This window comes from Eubalaena glacialis, chromosome 6 (assembly GCF_028564815.1).
Source record: "Eubalaena glacialis isolate mEubGla1 chromosome 6, mEubGla1.1.hap2.+ XY, whole genome shotgun sequence".
Classification (NCBI taxonomy): Eukaryota; Metazoa; Chordata; class Mammalia; order Artiodactyla; family Balaenidae; genus Eubalaena; species Eubalaena glacialis.
In genome coordinates this window covers 112,643,851-112,664,404 of record NC_083721.1, presented here as the reverse complement: position 1 = coordinate 112,664,404, position 20,554 = coordinate 112,643,851, and the positions used below count along the sequence as shown (strand labels likewise).

Sequence of the window (20,554 nt, the reverse complement as noted above, 5' to 3'; positions counted from 1 at the left end):
TAAATAAATGGTGTCTGGTGTGGTATCATGCACATCGTGGGCATGTAATACATAGTTTAAAGTGAATGACTTTCATCTTTCTTTTTTCTCCCTAGTGTAATCACAGTTTTATCAGAAGATACAAATAGTGACCTGAAGCTGTCACATCCTCTCTTTTCCTTTTATTGAACCAAGGTTACTACTTCAAACCTAAAAGTGGGAAGAAAAGGAAACCTTAAATTTTAATGATTCTTTGAACATTTTATAGTTGTATATGTTATTTCTAGAAGCTTATGTACAGCTCTCTTGAACCTCTTCAAAGAAAAATAGATGTTAGACTAGTGTTTAAAACAACTGATGTAATCTAATGATATTTTGGGGCACATTAATAAATGGGTTATCATACTGTGTTTCAGATGTACTCATTTTTTTCATCATTTCAAATGTTAATTTGTAGATGATTTGCTGATCTAGTATCTATTCTTTAGCAAAAATTAACTGTCTTATTTTTGCTGTACACATTATGGAATATTTGGAAAGTAGAAAGTAGGGACTTCCCTGGCGGTCCAGTGGTTAGGACTCTGCGCTTCCACTGCAGGGGTCACGGGTTCCATCCCTGGTCAGGGAACTAAGATCCCGCGAGGCATGCAGCGTGCCAACCCTCCCCACCAAAAAAAGAAAGTAGAAAGTAGATGAAAAAGATTACCTTAATTTTACTTCCTATAATAGCTGATATTAACTTTTAGAGTCAGTTTCTTCTTTTAAAATGTGTTCATTGTATTACCCCCCCAAAACTTTAAAAATCACATTTAAAAAAATATATTTCAATGAGAAAAAGAGATTTAGAAGCTGAGAATTTCACAATCAAAACACTGTTTTTCTATAAGAATTTTAATAAAAGTTTAAAAATCTTTTATAGAGGGCTTCCCTGGTGGCGCAGTGGTTGAGAATCTGCCTGCCAATGCAGGGGACGCGGGTTTGAGCCCTGTTCTGGGAAGATCCCACATGCCGCGGAGCAACTTGGCCCGTGAGCCACAATTACTGAGCCTGCGCGTCTGGAGCCTGTGCTCGGCAACGAGAGGCCGCGATAGTGAGAGGCCTGTGCACCGCGATGAAGAGTGGCCACCGCTTGCCACAACTAGAGAAAGCCCTTGCACAGAAACGAAGACCCAACACAGCCATACATACATATATAAAAAGAATGTAAGCAGACAAGAATATCATTTAAAAAAAAAATCTTTTATAGATATTTTACTATTGCAGGATAAAAATAATAAATATAGTTTAGCTAAGGGACAAACATATACTTAAATATCACTGAGAACATCCTGAACAGCCTGTAAAACTGTACTGAAATTGGGTTTCTAGGAATTGTGCGTCAGAACCACCAACAGTAAAGAAAGGAGGCAGCCGACTCAACAGCCAGCCCCTTACACAGAGTAGCCATGCGTTCCTGCATCTGGAGAACGACAGCTTTTATCCCTTCACACAAGGTGCTAATACCTGGAGACATCAACTTTTCAGTAAAATCAGTCTTCAGAATGCAAATTATGTTCCCTGTTAACCTATTAAATAATATCTAGCTTATATTATAAAAACTTTCATAGTCAAAGACATGCCTGAATTATTTTGTTTATATATATAGTTTTTTTTTTTTTAATACATTTATTTATTTATTTTTGGCTGTGTTGGGTCTTCGTTTCTGTGCGAGGGCTTTCTCTAGTTGCGGCGAGCGGGGGCCACTCTTCATCACGGTGCCCGGGCCTCTCACTATCGTGGCCTCTTTTGTTGCGGAAAACAGGCTCCAGACGCGCAGGCTCAGTAGTTGTGGCTCACGGGCCCAGTTGCTCTGTGGCATGTGGGATCTTCCCAGACCAGGGCTCGAACCCGTGTCCCCTGCAATGGCAGGCAGATTCTCAACCACTGCGCCACCAGGGAAGCCCTATATGTAGTTTTAAAAACATTTAATTTTGCAATCTGATATTCTGATTTTTAAAAATCCAGTGCCATAATATAAGCATTTTTCTGTGTTATTACACACACCGACTATAAAATTATTTCTAATGACTAATACTGCATTGAGTAAATTAATAAATCACTTTCTTACCAAGCATTTGTATTACTCTCAGAATTTTGCTACTGCAGATTACTTGGTGGCTGGCTTTCTTCAAAGCCAAAGCAAAGAGAAAAGTTTTCTGTATTAGGGCTAGATCCGAGCAGTGGAATTCCTGGGTCAAAGAATATGAATACCTTTAAGCTTCTTAATGCATAGTTTCAAAATATATTATAAAAACAGTTTATAAAAATTTATTCTTCCACAAATGATGTAAGAGAATGCTGTTTCATTGTAACTTGCCAATATTGGATATGCTCATTTTTGTTAAAGCTTTGTTAATTTATTAGATTAAAATATTATTGTTTCAGTTTCCATTTCTCTGAATTTTAGTGATATACATTTTTGGGGGTTTTTTTACTCAGAATATTTCTTTTCTCTGAATTGCCCATTTATTGTCATTTGCTTCTTTAACTATATGTTTTTCATTCTTAAGGACTGGTAGAAAGCATTCAGTCTTCAAACACTATTAGTTAGGACTCTTGGTTTTAAGGACTAAAATCTAGCTTGAACTGGCGTAGGCAGAAAGTGTTTAATAGAACACAGATTTCAAGGAAAAATTTGAACAGTGGAAGGGTCTATGAAGCTAGGCTTCAGGAATAACCTGAACAAAGGACATGACCAGCCCTAAGATTTTCCTTTTTTTGTCTTTCATTTCTGCTTTTCTTTGCATTTTGCTTTTATTCTCTTAAACTGCTGATTGGCTTTCTTTACCTAAAGGAAAAATTGTTGCCCACAATGCCTAAGTTTTACTTCTTACATCTACTGCCACCTGAGAGGGACTGTGTGCTGTTTTCTGTAGTCCCAAGAAAATAATCCGGGATAAGAGCTCTGACCCAGTTTGGGGCAGGTGTTTCGTCCACTAAGCCACTGGGGTTGGGTCATAGAACATGGAAACTTATGTCTGTGGCAGTCATATGAATGGTTGGATCTGTAAGAGTGGGGTAGAAGGAAGCATTGATGATTCCCAAAAGAACAGGAATATGTTAGGTGGACAAAATAGTAGGTAACTACTACATGAAAAAGAGAGGATATCCAAGGATTTTATATGCTTTTTCATCCTTTAGAGTTAATCAATAGAAGAATATTTATCAATGCCTATTATGCTACTAGAACTCTCAGGAGAGAACAATTAGGGAAGTAAGAAACATAAGTTCTTGCATTAAAGAATAAGTAAGGTAATTTTTATTCAGAGTACTTTAAAGTGATGGTAGCAACATTTAAGACAGTATTTTATATAAACAATGTGATTTTATTAAGAGCACTTTAAAACAATGGAGATTTCAGTTTTTCTCTAAATTGTCTTTTATTTCTTTACTTTCAAGAAAAATACAGTAAAATGTTTTGCCTCCATTTTATGAACTATATATATCAACCCTAAAATACAGAATTGTGTGCTTGGTTTTTTATTAAGTCAGGGTTAAGGGTTTTAACTTCTGCTTCTGCACTAGTAAAGCTTAACATTATCGTATTTAATCAAGGGAAGATCTATTATTTTAATAGACTCTCTACATATTAAAGAGACCGGGGGGGGGGGAATAAGTGAATAATCAAAGACTGAATAAACCTCAAATGAAGTTAATTAAATGAGGTTAATTTAACAAGCAATGTAGATTCAGTCCAATGCAAGGTACCATTCTCTCGCCTTATTGGGAGAGGGTGGGGAGAGACAGAGACAGAGGGGAGGGGAGAGAGGAGGGAATGAATATGAATGTGTATCAAAGTCAAGCGATGGCTTATTAATGTTAGACTTTTGAAACCCTTATCTGTTAGCAAAGCTAAATATTCCTGATCCTTAACTCAATAGGGCAAGCACGTTTTAGAAGGAGTCAAACTAAAGGAGTACATTGTACACGGTAATGACTCTTCAGGATAAATTTAAAACTACTTTAGCAAAATAATATATTTTAGTAACTAAGTTAGAACTTTTGTAGGAAGATAGAAATAAGTATCACGCTAATTTTTAAAGTAAAACCAATAGAATGCCACTCAAGAGGAAATTAAGTGTTTGTATTCACAAATAATTTTGTCTTGAATATTGCTACTGTTCTATACACTTGTATGTTAGTGACATTTCTGGTCCTGTGCAATCTCCTGTTGACATTTTTGAAGTTGCCATAGGTCCTGATAATAGGTAAAGAAGTTTGGGTTCTGCCTCTGGAGTTTCACAAAGTACTTATGACTTTTCTCTGCGAAATAAGAATTCTTTCTAGTTTTATTGAATCCTGAGTGATTTATCTACCTGTATACGTGGACTTCCCACCCCCATTCTTTATTTTCTAGAAAGGTAATTTAATTTTCTGGATGCATTTAGGTAGTGATTGATTCCAAAAAAGTGGTTACAGAAGCCACTGCTTGGCAGTCGTATGTCAATGTCTAAAATCCATTTCCCAAGAACCCTTGAAGTACTATCTTGTTTTGATTGATTTCTTTGTTGCAGTTCTAATTTTCCCCTTGATAGTTAGATGCCTTTGCCTGTCAGATCTTGGTAGGATACAATCCTGAAAATCCCCCACTTTATTTTTTTCAGACCCTGAACTTCTACCTGTCATCTCAGATTGCTGCAAAACCAGTTTGATGGAAAGACTAAAAATAAATGAATCCTTAGAACCAGGAGCTTAACAAAAAAGAGTTTAGGTTTCAGGTGGTAAAATACCCAATGACACGATCAGCTTTCTGGTTGTCTTTTCTAAAGTGTTTGACTACAGAGTGGAGGGAAGTTAAAAGGACATTTTAAAGTGTTTTCCTTTAGAATATTTTCATTACGAATAATGTCAATAGATGATCCAAATGAAAATAATTAAGAAGAAACAATAATACCTTTCCCAAATTTGTTTTACAACTCGTGATTCTTACCACAATCCATTTTGATCAAGTTGGCTAAGGGAAAAACTGGGAAATAGATAACAGTAATAAATGTGTTGTTCTCATGGTTGCGTTGGCAAGAGGGTTATAATACAAGTCATCTAATTCCAGTACAGGACTCTGTCCGCTAGAACATGCTGTTAGTCCCACTGTTTTTGGAACACCCTCTGACTAGACAACAGCATGTCCTCACATCAGTCAACATGGTGTTCAAATTCTGTGCAGAATTATGACTCTTAGAGAAAACCGTGTGCTTGCACAGTGCATATTGGATTGCAATATTTTGTGAATTATTTATTTCATAAAGTTGATATAATATATACAGTAAAAGTGAACATAAGGACCTTTCAGGCATGTCATTTTTAACCGTATCAGTTTGATTTGAAAGAAGTGGAGTTAGCAAAGCCAGAACAGAGTGAACTAATGTGACCTAACTTCTCAGGGAGTGTTGTCAGAGGGCTTGAGAGGCTATTTATATGTAACATTCATTTGGGGAATATATCAAAATAAGTGACCTTGGAAAGTGTTTTAATGTGTGTTTTTTTTTTTTAATTATAAAAAGAAAAATGTTTTGTTAAAAAACAGGCTTAGAATTATTTTCTGGGTAAATCTTAATAGTTGGAGTGGGCTTTTTAAAAGAATTTTATTTTTATACAATTTTTAAAGGTTACACTCCATTAACAGTTTTTTTTTTAAGTGGTAGCACTGACGATAGCGCCAGTCAGTTTTATTTTTTAAAATTTTAATTTAAAGGATATACTATATAGCATAGGTAATTATACCCATTATCTCGTAATAACCTATAATGGAATATAAATTGCAAAAATACTGAATCAATATGCTGTACACCTAAAACTAACACAATATTATAAATCAAGTATACTCCAATAAAAAATTAAAAAATTTAATTTATTTATTTTTAATTTTTATTGAAGTATGGTTAATGTATCATATTATGCTAGCTTTAGGTGTACTACATAGTGATTTGACTTTAAAAAAAATTTTTATTGGAGTATAGTTGCTTTACAATGTTGTGTTAGTTTCTACTGCACAGCAAAGTGAATCTGCTATACGTATACATATTTCCCCTCTTTTTTGGATGTCCTTCCCATTTAGGTCACCACAGAGCATCAAGTAGAGTTCCCTGTGCTATACAGTATGTTCTCATTAGTTATCTATTTTATACAGAGTATCAATAGTGTATATATGTCAATCCAAATCCCTCAATTCCTTCCACCCACCCCCTTTTCCCCTTGGTATCCATACATTTGTTCTCTATGTCTGTGTCTCTACTTCTGCTTTGCAAATAAGATCATCTATACCATTTTTCTAGATTCCATACATACGCATTAATATACAATATTTGTTTTTCTCTTTCGGACTTACTTCACTCTGTATGACAGTCTCTAGGTGCATCCATGTCTCTACAAATGACCCAATTTTGTTCCTTTTTATGGCTATGTAATATTCCATTGTATATATGCACCACATCATCTTTATCCATTCCTCTGTCAATGGACATTTAGGTTGCTTCCATGTCTTGGCTATTGTAAATAGTGCTTCAGTGAACATTGGGGTGCATGTGTCTTTTTGAATTATGGTTTTCTCTGGGTATGTGCCCAGTAATGGGATTGCTGGGTCACATGGTAGTTCAATTTTAGTTTTCTAAGGAACCTCCATACTGTTCTCCATAGTGGCTGTATCAATTTACATTCCCACCAAGAGTGCATGAGGGTTCCCTTTTCTCCACACCCTCTCCAGCATTTATTGTTTGTAGACTTTTTGATGATGGCCATTCTGACCGGTGTGAGGTGATACCTCATTGTAGGTTTTTTTTTCTTTATTATTATTATTTTTTTTTTTTCTTTGGCTGTGTTGGGTCTTAGTTGCGGCACACGGGTTCTGTTCATTGAGACATGCAGGATCTTTTGTTGCGGTGCATGGGCTTCTCTCTAGTTGTGGCGTGTGGGTTTTTCTCTCTCTAGTTGTGGTGCATGGGCTCCAGAGCATGCCAGCTTCAGAGTGCATGGGCTCTGTAGTTGCAGCACCAGGCTCTCTTGTTGAGGTGTGCGAGCTCAGCAGTTGTGGCGCACGGGCTTAGTTGCCCCGCGGCATGCAGGATCTTAGTTCCCCGACCAGGGATCAAACCGGTGTCCCCTGCATTGGAAGGTGGTGGATTCTTCACCACTGGACCAGCAGGGAAGTCTCCTCATTGTAGTTTTGATTTGCATTTCTCTAATGATTAGTGATGTTGAGCGTCCTTGCATGTGTTTGTTGGCAATCTGTATATCTTCTTTGGAGAAATGTCTATTTAGGTCTTCCACCCATTTTTTGATTGCGTTGTTTGCTTTTTTGATATTGAGCTGCATGAGCTGTTTGTATATTTTGGAGATTAATCCTTTGTCAGTTGCTTCATTTGCAAATACTTTCTCCCATTCTGAGGGTTGTCTTTTCATCTTGTTTATGATTTCCTTTGCTGTGTAAAAGCTTTTACGTTTAGTTAGGTTCCCTTTGTTTATTTTTGTTTTTATTCTCATTACTCTAGGAGATGGGTCCAAAAAGATCTTGCTGTGATTTATGTCATAAGAGTGTTCTGCCTGTGTTTTCCTCTAAGAGTTTTATAGTGTCTGGTCTTACATTTAGGTGTCTAATCCATTTTGAGTTTATTTTTGTGTATGGTGTTAAGGAGTGTTCTAAGTTCATTCTTTTACATGTAGCTGTCCAGTTTTCCCAGCACCACTTATTGAAGAGACTGTCTTTTCTCCATTGTATATTCTTGCCTCCTTTGTCATAGATTAAGGGTCCATAGGTGCATGGGTTTATATCTGGACTTTCTATCCTGTTCCATTGATCTATATTTCTGTTTTTGTGCTAGTACCATACTGTCTTGATTACTGTAGCTTTGTAGTATAGTCTGAAGTTGGGGAGCCTGATTCCTCCAGCTCCGTTTTTCTTTCTCAAGATTGCTTTGGCTATTCATGGTCTTTTGTGTTTCCATAGAAGTTGTAAAATTTTTTGTTCTAATGCTGTGAAAAATGCCATTGGTAATTTGATAAGGATTGCATTGAATCTGTAGATTGCTTTGAGTAGTATAGTCATTTTCGCAAGACTGATTCTTCCAATCCAAGAACATGGTATATCTCTCCATCTGTTTGTGTCATCTTTTATTCCTTTCATCATTGTCTTATAGTTTTCTGTGTACAGTTCTTTCGTCTCCTTAGGTATGTTTATTCCTAGGTATTTTATTCTTTTTGTTGCAATGGTAAATGGGATTGTTTCCTTGATTTCTTTTTCTGATCTTTTGTTGTTAGTGTATAGGAATGCAAGAGATTTCTGTGCATTAATTTTGTATCCTGTGGCTTTACTAAATTCATTGATTAGCTCTAGTAGTTTTCTGGTGGCATCTTTAGGATTTTCTATGTATAGTATGTCATCTGCAAACAGTGACAGTTTTACTTCTTCTTTTCTGATTTGGATTCCTTTTATTTCTTTTTCTTCTCTGACTGCCGTGACTAGGACTTCCAAAACCATGTTGAATAATAGTGGTGAGAGTGGACACCCTTGTCTTGTTCCTGATCTTAGAGGAAATGCTTTCAGTTTTTCACCATTGAGAATAATGTTTGCTGTGGGTTTGTCATATATAGGCTTTATTATGTTGAGGTAGGTTCCCTCTATGCCCACTTTCTGGAGAGTTGTTATTATAAATTGGTGTTGAATTTTGTTAAAAGCTTTTTCTGTATCTATTGAGATGATCATATGGTTTTTATTCTTCAGTTTGTTAATATGGTGTATCACTTTGATTGATTTGCATATATTGAAGAAACCTTGCATCTCTGGGATAAATCCCACTTGATCATGGTGTATGATCCTTTTAATGTGTTGTTGGATTTGGTTTGCTAGTATTTTGTTGAGGATTTTTGCATCTATGTTCATCAGTGATATTGGCCTGTAAGTTTCTTTTCTTGTGGTATGTTTGTCTGGTTTTGGTATCAGGGTGATGGTGGCCTTGTAGAATGAGTTTGAGAGTGTTCCTCCCGCTGCAATTTTTTTTTTTTTAAAGTATAGTTCTTTTTTTTTTTAAATAAATTTATTTATTTTTGGCTGCGTTGGGTCTTCATTGCTGCACACAGGTTTTCTCTAGTTGCAGCGAGTGGGGCTACTCTTCATTGTAGTGCGCAGGCTTCTCATTGCTGTGGCTTCTCTTGTTGTGGAGCAGAGGTTCTAGGTGCACGGGCTTCAGTAGTTGTGGCACGTGGGCTCAGTAGTTGTGGCTTGTGGGCTCTAGAGCACAGGCTCAGTAGTTGTGGCACACGGGCTTAGTTGCTCTGCGGCATGTGGGATCGAACCCATGTCCCCTCCATCGGCAGGCGGATTCTTAACCACTGCACCACCAGGGAAGTCCCCCGCTGCAATTTTTTGGAAGAGTATGAGAAGGATAGGTGTTAGTGCTTCTCTAAATGTTTGATAGAATTCACCTGTGAAGCCATCTTGTCCTGGGCTTTTGTTTGTTGGAAGATTTTTAATCATAGGTTCAATTTCATTACTTGTGATTGGTCTGTTCATATTTTCTATTTCTTCCTGGTTCAGTCTTGGCAGGTTGTACTTTTCTAAGAATTTGTCCATTTCTTCCAGGTTTTCCATTTTATTGGCATATAGGTGCTTGTAGTAGTCTCTTACAATCCTTTGTATTTCTGCAGTGTCAGTTGTAACTTCTTTTTGATTTCTATTTTATTTATTTGAGTCCTCTCCCTTTTTTTCTTGATGAGTCTGGCTAAAGGTTTATCAATTTTGTTTATCTTTTCAAAGATCCAACTTTTAGTTTTATTGATCTTTGCTATTGTTTTCTCCATTTCTATTTCATTTATTTCTCCTCTGATTTTTATGATTTCTTTCCTTCTACTAGTTTTGGGTTTGGTTGGAAAAGGTACTTGATACAATTTGAAGTTTCTTAAATTTACCGAGGCTTGATTTGTGACCCGTGATATGATCTATCCTGGAGAATGTTCCATGAGCATTTGAGAAGAAAGTGTATTTTGTTGTTTTTGGATGGAATGTCCTATAAATATCAATTAAGTCCATCTTGTCTAATGTGTTATTTAAAGCTTGTGTTTCCTTATTTATTTTCATTTTGGATTTTTTGTCCATTGGCAAAAGTGGGGTGTTAAAGTCCCCTACTATTACTGTGTTACTGTTGATTTCCCCTTTTATGGTTGTGAGCATTTGCCATATGTATTGAGGTGCTCCTATGTTGGGTGCATAAATATTTACAATTGTTATATCTTCTTCTTGGATTGATCCCTTGAGCATTATGTAGTGTCCTTCTTTGTTTCTTGTAATTTTATTTTAAAGTCTATTTTGTCTGATATGAGAATTGCTACTCCAGCTTTCTTTTGATTTCCATTTGCATGGAATATCTTTTTCCATCCCCTCACTTTCAGTCTGTATGTGTCCCTAGGTCTGAAGTGGGTCTCTTGTAGACAGCATATATATGGGTCTTGTTTTTGTATCCATTCAGCCAGTTTGTGTCTTTTCATTGGAGCATTTAATCCATTTGCATTTAAGGTAATTATCAATATGTATGTTCCTATTACCATTTTCATAATTGTTTTGGGTTTGTTTTTGTAGGCCTTTTCCTTCTCTTGTGTTTCCTGCCTAGCAAAGTTCATTTAGCATTTGTTGTAAAGCTGGTTTGGTGATGCTGAATTCTCTTAACTTCTCCTTGTCAGTATAGGTTTTAATTTCTCTGTCGAATCTGAATGAGATCCTTGCTGGCTAGAGTAATCTTGGTTGTAGGTTTTTCCCTTTCCTCACTTTAAATATGTCCTACCACTCCCTTCTGGCTTGCAGGGTTTCTGCTGAAAGATCAGCTGTTAACCTTATGGGGATTCCCTTGTATGTTACTTGTTGCTTTTCCCTTTCTGCTTTTAATGTCTTTCCTTTGTATTTAATTTTTGATAGTTTGATTAATATGTGTCTTGGCGTGTTTCTCGTTGAATTTATCCTGTGTGGGACTCTCTTCGCTTCCTGGACTTGATTGACTATTTCCTTTCCCATATTAGGGAAATTTTCAACTATAATCTCTTCAAATATTTTATCAGACCCAGGTCTTCTTCTGGGACCCCTATAATTTGAATGTTGGCATGTTTAATGTTGTCCCAGAGGTCTCTGAGACTGCCCTCAATTCTTTTCATTCTTTTTTCTTTATCCTGCTCTTCGGTGGTTATTTCCACTATTTTATCTTCCAGGTCACTTATCCATTCTGCTGCCTCAGTTTTTCTGCTATTGATTCCCTGTAAAGAATTTTTAATTTCATTTATTGTGGTGTTCATCATTGTTGTTTGCTCTTTAGTTCTTCTAAGTCCTTGTTAAACGTTTCTTGCATTTTTTCCATTCTATTTCCAAGATTTTGGTTCATCTTTACTATCATTACTCTGAAATCTTTTTGAGGTAGACTGCCTATTTCCTCTTCATTTGTTTGGTCTGGTGGGTTTTTACCTTGCTCCTTCATCTGCTGCATATTTCTCTGTCTTCTCATTTTGTTTAACTTACTGTGTTTGGGATCTCCTTTTTGCAGTCTGCAAGTTCATAGCTCCCGTTGTTTTTGGTGTCTGCCCCCAGTGGATGATGTTGGTTCAGTGGCTTGTGTATGCTTTCTGGTGGTGGGGCCTGGTGCCTGTGTTCTGGTGGGTGGGGCTGGATCTTGTCTTTCTGTTGGGCAGGCTGTGTCCGGTTTTGTGTTTTGGGGTGTCTGTGGACTTAGTGTGATTTTAGGCAGCCTCTCTGCTGATGGGTGGGGTTGTGTTCCTGTCTTGCTAGTTGTTTGGCATGGGGCATCCAGCACTGGAGCTTGCTGGCCGTTGGGTGGAGCTGGGTCTTAGCGTTGAGATGGAGATCTCTGAGAGAGCTCTCGCCGATTGGTATTATGTGGAGCTGGGGCGTCTCTCTGGTGGTCCAATGTCCTGGACTTGGCTCTCCCACCTCGGAGGCTCAGGCTTCACACCCAGCCTGAGCACCAAGACCCTGTCAGCCACACGGCTCAGAAGAAAAGGAACAAAAAAAAGGGAAGAAAAAATAAAATAAAATTTTAAAAATTATAAAATAAAGAAATAACAAAATAAAAAAAAGAGAGCAACCAAACCAATAAACAAATCCACCAATGATAGCAAGCACTAAAAACTAAACTAAGATAAACATAAAAATCAGAAACAAATCAGTCGCAGACAGCAAACCTCTAGTCTACAGTTGCTCCCAAAGTCCACTGCCTCAATTTTGGGAATATTCATTGTCTATTCAGGTATTCCACAGATGCAGGGTTCATCTAGTTGATTGTGGGAATGTAATCTGCTGCTCCTGAGGCTGCTGGGAGAGATTTCCCTTTCTCTTCTTTGTTCGCACAGCTCCTGGGGTTCAGCTTTGGTTTTGGCCCCACCTCTGTGTGTAGGTCTCCCTCAGGCACCTGTTCCCCACCCAGACAGGAGGGGGTTAAAGCAGCAGCTGATTAGGGCTCTTTTGCTGTCTCAGGCCGGGGGTGGGGGGGTATGGTAGTCATAATTGGAATGCGATGGGAGCCTGCAGCGGCAGGAGCCTGCAGTGGCAGAGGCCAGCATGACAGTACAACAGCCTGAGGTGCTCTGTGTGTTCTCCTGGGGAAGTTGTTCCTGGATCTGGGGACAGTGGCAGTGGTGTGCTGCACAGGCTCCTGTGGGGTTGGGGGGGGTTATGGGTAGTGACCTGTGTTTGCACATAGGATTCTTGGTGGCAGCGGCAGCAGCGTTAGCATTTCATGCCTGTCTCTGTGGTCTGAGCTGCTAGCCACAGCTCATGCCCATCTCTGGAGCTTGCTTAGGTGGTGCTCTGTCTCCTGTGGGCACACATGGAAGGAATTCCCTCTCCTCACACACTCCGAAACAATAGTCTCTTTCCTCTTCGGCAGGTCCAGACTTTTTCCCTGACTCCCTCCCAGCTAGTTTTAGCACACTAGCCCCCTTCAGTCTGTCTTCACGCAGCCAACCCCAGTCCTCTCCCTGGGATCTGACCTCTGAAGCCCGAGCCTCAGCTCCCAGCCACCACCTGCCCCGGCGGGTGAGCAGAAAATTGTCTCAGGCTGGTGAATGCTGGTCGGCACTGATCCTCTGTGCAGGAATCTCTCCACTTTGCCCTCTGCACCCCTGTTGTTGCACTCTCCTCCATGGCTCCAGAGCTTCCCCCCTGCCCACCTCCCATCTCTACCAGTGAAAGGGCTTCCTAGTGTGTGGAAACTTTTCCTCTTTTACAGCTCCCTCCCAGAGGTGCAGGTCCTGTCCCTATTCTTTTGTCTCTGTTTTTTCTGTTTTCTTTTGCCCTACCCAGGTACGTGGGGATTTTCTTGCCTTTTGGGAAGTCTGAGGTCTTCTGCCAGCATTCAGTAGGTGTTCTGTAAGAGTTGTTCCACATGTAGATGTATTTTTTTTTCACACACGTACACTGTATTTTATTTTTACAAGAGATAAATAGACTGACACCAAGCATTGTATATGGATGACCACAACAAAAGCAACAATGATTGCAGTTACCAAACATGAAACACACTCATACTATGTCATAATATTGATATTCAGTCCAGTAATCCTCCACTGTAACAGCTCCTTGACTTTGCAGTGAAAATTGATTTGTATATTCTTTGCTTCTGAGTCCTTGTGGGATTTTTTTTTTTTTAATTCAAACAGAAAGTCACAAAAATTATAATCATTCTCATCAGTTCACTCAGTCCCATGTAATTAATTTTTTTTTTATCTTGATCTTTTGTTAGCACTTTTATGAGTTCATCAGTTTTTCATTAGAGTTCTGAAAATGCTTATTCATTCAGTTCAGCAGTACAGTCAGGTACCAGAAACCTGTACTTGTCAGAGTCTTTTCCATGAATTCCTTGAAGATGAAACCCTTTTATAGGAACATATTTGCAAAAGCATCAGAGTACACCCAGAACTGTCTGTAAATGACAAAAGACTTAAAAGTGACCACGGTTAAAGATTTGATGGAAGTTCATAATAATGCAATTGACAAGGAAATTTAGTTATTTCTGAGATATACATTTTAAAGTAATAACTAGAATTATGACTTATAACATTATACCAGAACATATAAGATTTTTAGAAATTTCATGTAATGTCTGAAACATTTATATTAACATATTTCCATACAAATAACCCAATGAAACTTTAGTATTAGTTGTTTTGTTTGTTTTTTTATACTGCAGGTTCTTATTAGTCATCAGTTTTATACACATCAGTGCATACATGTCAATCCCAATCGCCCAATTCATGTAGATGTATTTTTGATGTAATTGTGGGGAGGAAGGTGATCTCCACGTCTTAAGTTCTCTGCCATCTTGAAGGTCCCCCCCCATAGTTTTCTTTTATTTTTATTAAAAATGGATTTAAAATTTAAAAAAAATTGTATTAGAATATAGTTGATTTACTATGTTGTGTTAGTTTCAGGTGTACAGCAAAGTGAATCAGTTATACATATACATATATCCACTCTTTTTTTAGATTTTTTTCCCATAGCCCATTACAGAGTACTGAGTAGAGCTCCCTGTGCTGTACAGTAGGTTCTTATTAATTATCTATTTTATATGTAGTAGTGTGTATATGTCAATCCCAATCTCCCAGTTTATCCCTCCCCTTCCTTATCTGCTGGTAACCGTAAGTTTGTTTTCTATTGATACATCTGTGACTCTACTTCTGTTTTGTAACTACGTTCATTTGTACCCTTTTTTTAGATTCCACATATAAGCAGTATCATATGATATTTGTCTTTTCTGTGTCTGACTTACTTCACTCAGTATGACAATCTCTAGGTCCATCCATGTTGCTGCAAATGGCATTATTTTGTTCTTTTTATGGCTGAGTAATATTCCATTGTATATATGTACCACATCTTCTTTAGCCATACCTCTGTTGATGGACATTTAGTTTGCTTCCATGTCCTGGCTATTGTAAATAGTGCTGCAATGAAAAAAGTGGATTTAAATTTTGATAAAGTACTCATGAGGAAATGTTTAGGCTTATAATGGTTGTTATTTGTTTATATTTTTAGAATTCGAGATGCAAGCATGCAGTTTAAAAGTCACCAAAATGATTTTCAGAGAGTACAGAAAGAATTGAGTCAGTTGCAACATGAGTTAAAAATTAAACAAAGACAATCACAAATCTTCAGGTAAGATTATCTTTAAAGAATTGAAAATTATAGTATTGAAAATATACACTCATTTAATACTAACTTTATAAACATTCAAACACCTTTTAGTAATATAGTTTCTATATTTATATAGTTTAATATTATAGTGTTGTTGAAAAAAATGGAAACACTTCACTTTTTTTAAAACTATTATCTCAACTAAATAGTTTTGCCAATAACATTTAAATTAGGCAAACACCTTGTTCCGATTTTGCAGTGACATTTAGAATGAAAGCACAATAACTAATTCGTTTTCCTCTTGGCCAGTATTTCTTGGTATACTTGATCTCCTGACCGACAGTCCAGTGACATGAAAAGAATAGAATGGGGAAACTTTCTAATTGGATAGTAATAGACCTCCTAAATTTAGAAATTTCCAATATAAATGGTGTTAAATCTGCTTTTATATAATCTTTGAAGGCTTTATAATAACTAAAGGTAAAGCCCAATGTTCTAAAGAAAATAGGAAGTACTTTTTAAAAATGGAATTGAATATATTGAGAATATCAGAAAGAATGATTAATTTTTAAATTGAGTAACTTTTAGCTCTTAGAAAAGGGAAATAAGTTAAATGAACATTATAAATAGACACAGGTTCAGGATGACTAAAAAAAATATGCCGGGTAAATACTTTTAATGTTCTTATGTTTTCCAATCTACTTATTATTATTGGGAATATTGTTCTGTTAAAAAAATTATCTGGGCTAATAATTTTTTTATGCAATATCTGGTGATAACCTGTTAGCCATCTAACCTTTCATTAATGCCTTGCACATAACTGATGCTAAATAAATAATTTTTGAATGAATGAATGAGTCTACTCACAAAACAGATGACAATTTTTGTCATCAGAAATCTTCTCTGTCCTTTCCTAGAAATCTAGTATTGAACCAGCAGAATATCACCCAGGTGACCCCAACTCTCCATTTTAGTCAGGACCATCAGTATTCAATCTTGGCCCCAACAATAGCTTTGGCTCAGGTGCACTCGGGAAGTCCCATTTGTTTTATCCAGATATGCCATTATGGATGGCAGGATTGACTAAATTTTAAAGGTTAGACTAGGACTAGATTAGACAATTAATGCTGCTTCAGGATATTATGGACTGATAAAGTCAGTCTTTATTATTCACATTTTACATGTAATTTGTAGTATTTTAAATTCTTAAGGAAACTTATACATATTTAAATGTTATTTTTATTCTGTGCTGTAATTTTGTCATCATTTTGCATTATACTTTTACTGCTTATTTTTTCAAATGTTTTCAGAAGATCTGTGGTTTTTGTTTACTTTTAGATAAAAGACCACAAATTGGGAGTTTGGGATCTGATTTATATAAAAAAGTAACACTTACTAGAAATTTTAGAAGTAACCATTTAACTAGACAGTATAAATAAAAGTTTGTGACAGATGAATAAAAATAATTACAGGTTTTATTAATACTCTCACTAGTAGGTACATTGCATGGGAAAAGGCAATCTGGTGAAAATAAAATCAAACCAAAAGTTGTAGAGTTCAGTGATTTTGTTGCATTACTAAAAGCTCATTTTAAACTAGTTTACTGATTATTTAAAAAAAATATCTACCAGAACGTAAAAGTTCGAGTTTGCTGTGGATAAAGAAAAGGAGCTTATAATCTTCTCTCTTAAAGTGGTAAAGAAAAGAAGCTTGAGCTTTAGCTACTCAGATGTAATCATCTTTATTTATGGAGTCCAAAAGGAACTTTCAAGAGGTCAATGCACTATGTCTTTGAGTCACTTTGCTCTTTTAAAATTATTCTCTCATTTGTTTAATTGCAATAGGGCTTAATCACCTAGCCTCCAGCAAAGTGTTCTTCATGCTTTGTATCTTCCCTGACCTCATTTCCAACCTGTCTCTCTCAAGGAGGTGATGAGGAGTAGCTGTGGTATGCCTCAGTTGGCTCAGCACAACTGCTATTCAGAATAAAGTGTCTTTTGAGAATGGAAATTAACTTTTGAAAACCTATAAAATAGATACTAAAAAACAATATGGAATATAGGTATACTTCACTTTATGTAAAGTTGTGTATAACTCCAATATTCCAAATCAATCCATATTTGAAATATTTTGGTAGTGCTTACTTTTATAGGATTCCTATTGTGAATCTTTCATAAATTGTTTGAAATATACTTATCCTTTAATTTTTCTTGTTTGTAAATCCAGACTCTGTCATCTCTGAAATTTTCAAGCCAGCTCCCCAAATCTCTCACTTTCACACCAACTCTTCAGCCACATTATGGCTTCTAGTTTTGTTTTTTGTTTTTTGTTTTCTGATTTTCCCAACCATTTCCTGGCCTTTGTTTTCTAGCCTTGATCCCATAATCAGCTCATGTCTTTTTTAAACAGCTTTAGTGAGAGATAAGTTACATACTACAAAATCCACCCCTTTTAAGTAGACAATGTAATGATTTTTAGTAAACTTACTGAGTTGTGCAACCATTACCACATCCAATATTAGAACATTTGAGTCATCCTGAGAAGATCCTCATGCCATTTGCAATCTCTATCTTCACCACCAATCCTAGGCAATTGCTTATCTTCTTTCTGTTTCTATAGATTTGTATTTCTCTGGACAATTCAAATATATGGAATCCTACAATATGTGGTCTTTTATATCTGACATCTTTCAATAATGTTTTTGATGTTTATCCATGTTGTATCATGCATCAGTACTTTGTTCCTTTTTATTGCTAAATAGTGTTCCATTGTCTGAACATACATTTTATTTATGCATTTATTAGTTGAAGGACATTTGGATTGTTTCTGCTTGTTGGCACTTATGAATAATGCTGCTATAAACATTCACATGTAAGTCTTTGTGTGGATGTATGTTTCATTTCTTTTGAGTAGATACCTAAGTGTAGAATTACTGAATCATATGGTAAATTGATATTTAACCTTTAAGAAACTGCAAAACTATTTTGCAAAGTAGCTGCACTATTTTACATTCCTACCAGGAATGAGGATTCTACTTTCACTGTGTTCTTGACAACATTTCTTATTATCTGTCTTTTTTTTATAGTAGCCATTCTAGAGGCTGTGAAATGGTACCTCATTGTGCTTTGATTTGTGTTTCCCAAATGACTAATGGTGTTGAACATCTTTTCATGTGCTTATGAACCATTTTTATGGTTATTTGGTGAAATATCTATTAAAATATTTTTTCTATTTTTCATTGGTTTTTCTTGTTGTTGAACATCTTTTCATGTGCTTATGAACCATTTTTATGGTTATTTGGTGAAATATCTATTAAAATATTTTTTCTATTTTTCATTGGTTTTTCTTGTTGTTGAACATCTTTTCATGTGCTTATGAACCATTTTTATGGTTATTTGGTGAAATATCTATTAAAATATTTTTTCTATTTTTCATTGGTTTGTTTTCTTGTTATCAGATTATAAGAGTTCTTTGTATGTTCTGGGTACGAGTCTTTTATTTGAAATATGATTTGCAAATATTTTCTCCCAGTCTGTGGCAAGTCTTTTCGTTTTTTTAATTGTGTCTTTTCGAAGAACAAAAGTTATTATTTTTAGTGAAATACAGTTTAATCAATGTTTTCTTTTAGGGATTGTGCTTCTGGTAATGTATCTAAGAACTCTGCCTAACCAAAGGTCACAAAGATATTTTCCAGTAGTTTCTTCTAAAGGTTTTACAGTTTTAGCTCTTACATTTAGGTCTGTGATCCATTTTAACTCTTGTGAATGATGTAAAGTAAGGATCTAAATTCATCTTTTTTTTAATGTGAATATTCAGTTATTCTAGCACCGTTTGTTAAAAAGACTATTCTTTCCCTATTGAGTTGCCTTGGTCCCTTTACCTAAAATCAATTCACCATGAATGGAAGGAATTATTTCTGGGCTCTCTATTCTATTTTATTCATCTATTGATGTATATCTATTCTTAATGTCAGTACCACACTCTCTTGAATATTACAATTTTTAGTGAATTTTGAGATCAAGAAATGTAAGCCCTTAACATTTCTTTGTTTTCAAGATTGTTTTGGCTCTTCTGGGAACCTTGTATTTCCATATAAATTTTAGGATCGTCTTGTCAATTTCTGAAAAATAGCCTACTGGGATTTTGATAGGTATGGCATTAAATCTATAGATCAATTTGGGGAGAATTGCCATTTTTAAAATGTTGAATTTTTCAATCCAAGAATCCATATATCTTTCCACTGAGATCTTTAGTTCTCTCAGAAATGTTTTGTTTTTAGTATACAAGTCTTGCACTCCTTTTATTAAGTTTATTTCTAAATATTTTATTCTTTTTGATGTTATGACCAGTGGTATTTTTTTCTTAACTTTATTTTTGGGATTCATCATTGCTAGTAAACAGATTGGTTTTTGCACATGGTTTATGTATCCTGTGATCTTGATGAACCCATTTATTCTAGTATTTGTGTGTGTGTGTGTGTGTGTGTGTATGTGTGTGTGTGTGTGTATTCTTTAGGATTTTCTTCATAGAGTATGTTTCTGCATAGAGGAATTTACCAATACTCCAGCTACTTTTACCTCTGCTTATTTACCCTTAAAACCCTCAGTCTTTATACCCACTTACAGGTTGTTAAACACCAGGCCCTCAATTTCTTCAATACTATTCTAAATCCTCAATATTCTGCTTAAAATTCTTTGTGCTACTCATCTCTCACCAGCTGTGTGTCTTGCCTTGTATTTCCCAAAGAGAGTTAAAGTTATCAACACAGGCGTATTTCCTGTGAGTCAAATGATACTTAAGTTTCAGAACCCTCACTCAGGACCCCCTTCCAAGCTTCTGGGAGGGCCCCTGGCAAAAGTAAGATGGTTTTAAATTATAATTGTAAAAATTCTGTCTCTTTGCACTCTGATTTCCCTTCTCCTACTTCTGATGTCAGTATGCCTTTGGAGTAGTCACTGGCATTTGGGGAATCTGAGAGAGAAAGTTGTTTTGGGAATATACATTATAACTGCCATTTGGAAAGACATTTTAGACTGCTTCAATTACACAAGCAAGACATTGCAGACTAAAAATAGGGATGTGTATGAATTTTTTTGAATTAATGGAGTAAAAGCAATAAAGATGAACAATTTAAACAATAGAAATTATTGTCATAAAAAACAAATTATAACATTTTTTCAGATTACATCATAAGAGATACATTTTCAATAAAATCTCTTGGATTATTTTGTAATCCATTCAATGAAGAGGAGTTAATTATTTGAATACATTGGAGAAAGATTTAAGTTTCTTGCTGATTTGACCAAAGCTGCTGACATCACTGAATATAACATAAATATCATAGTATACCACTTCAAGGACATCTGAGATAAGCTGGTTCATGAGTTTCGTCATTTCAAAGACAATTTAAGATGTCATTTT

General features: G+C 35.9%; 1 protein-coding gene across 1 annotated transcript in view; it reads left to right on the top strand.

Annotated features, from left to right (window-relative positions):
• LEKR1 (leucine, glutamate and lysine rich 1) overlaps positions 1 to 20,554 on the top strand; it is a 218,398-nt gene that overhangs the window by 61,097 nt on the left and 136,747 nt on the right. Inside the window, exon 2 of the mRNA XM_061192760.1 lies at positions 15,035 to 15,154. Coding sequence (XP_061048743.1) covers positions 15,035 to 15,154 — 120 coding nt within the window. The remainder of the gene's footprint in view (positions 1 to 15,034; positions 15,155 to 20,554) is intronic.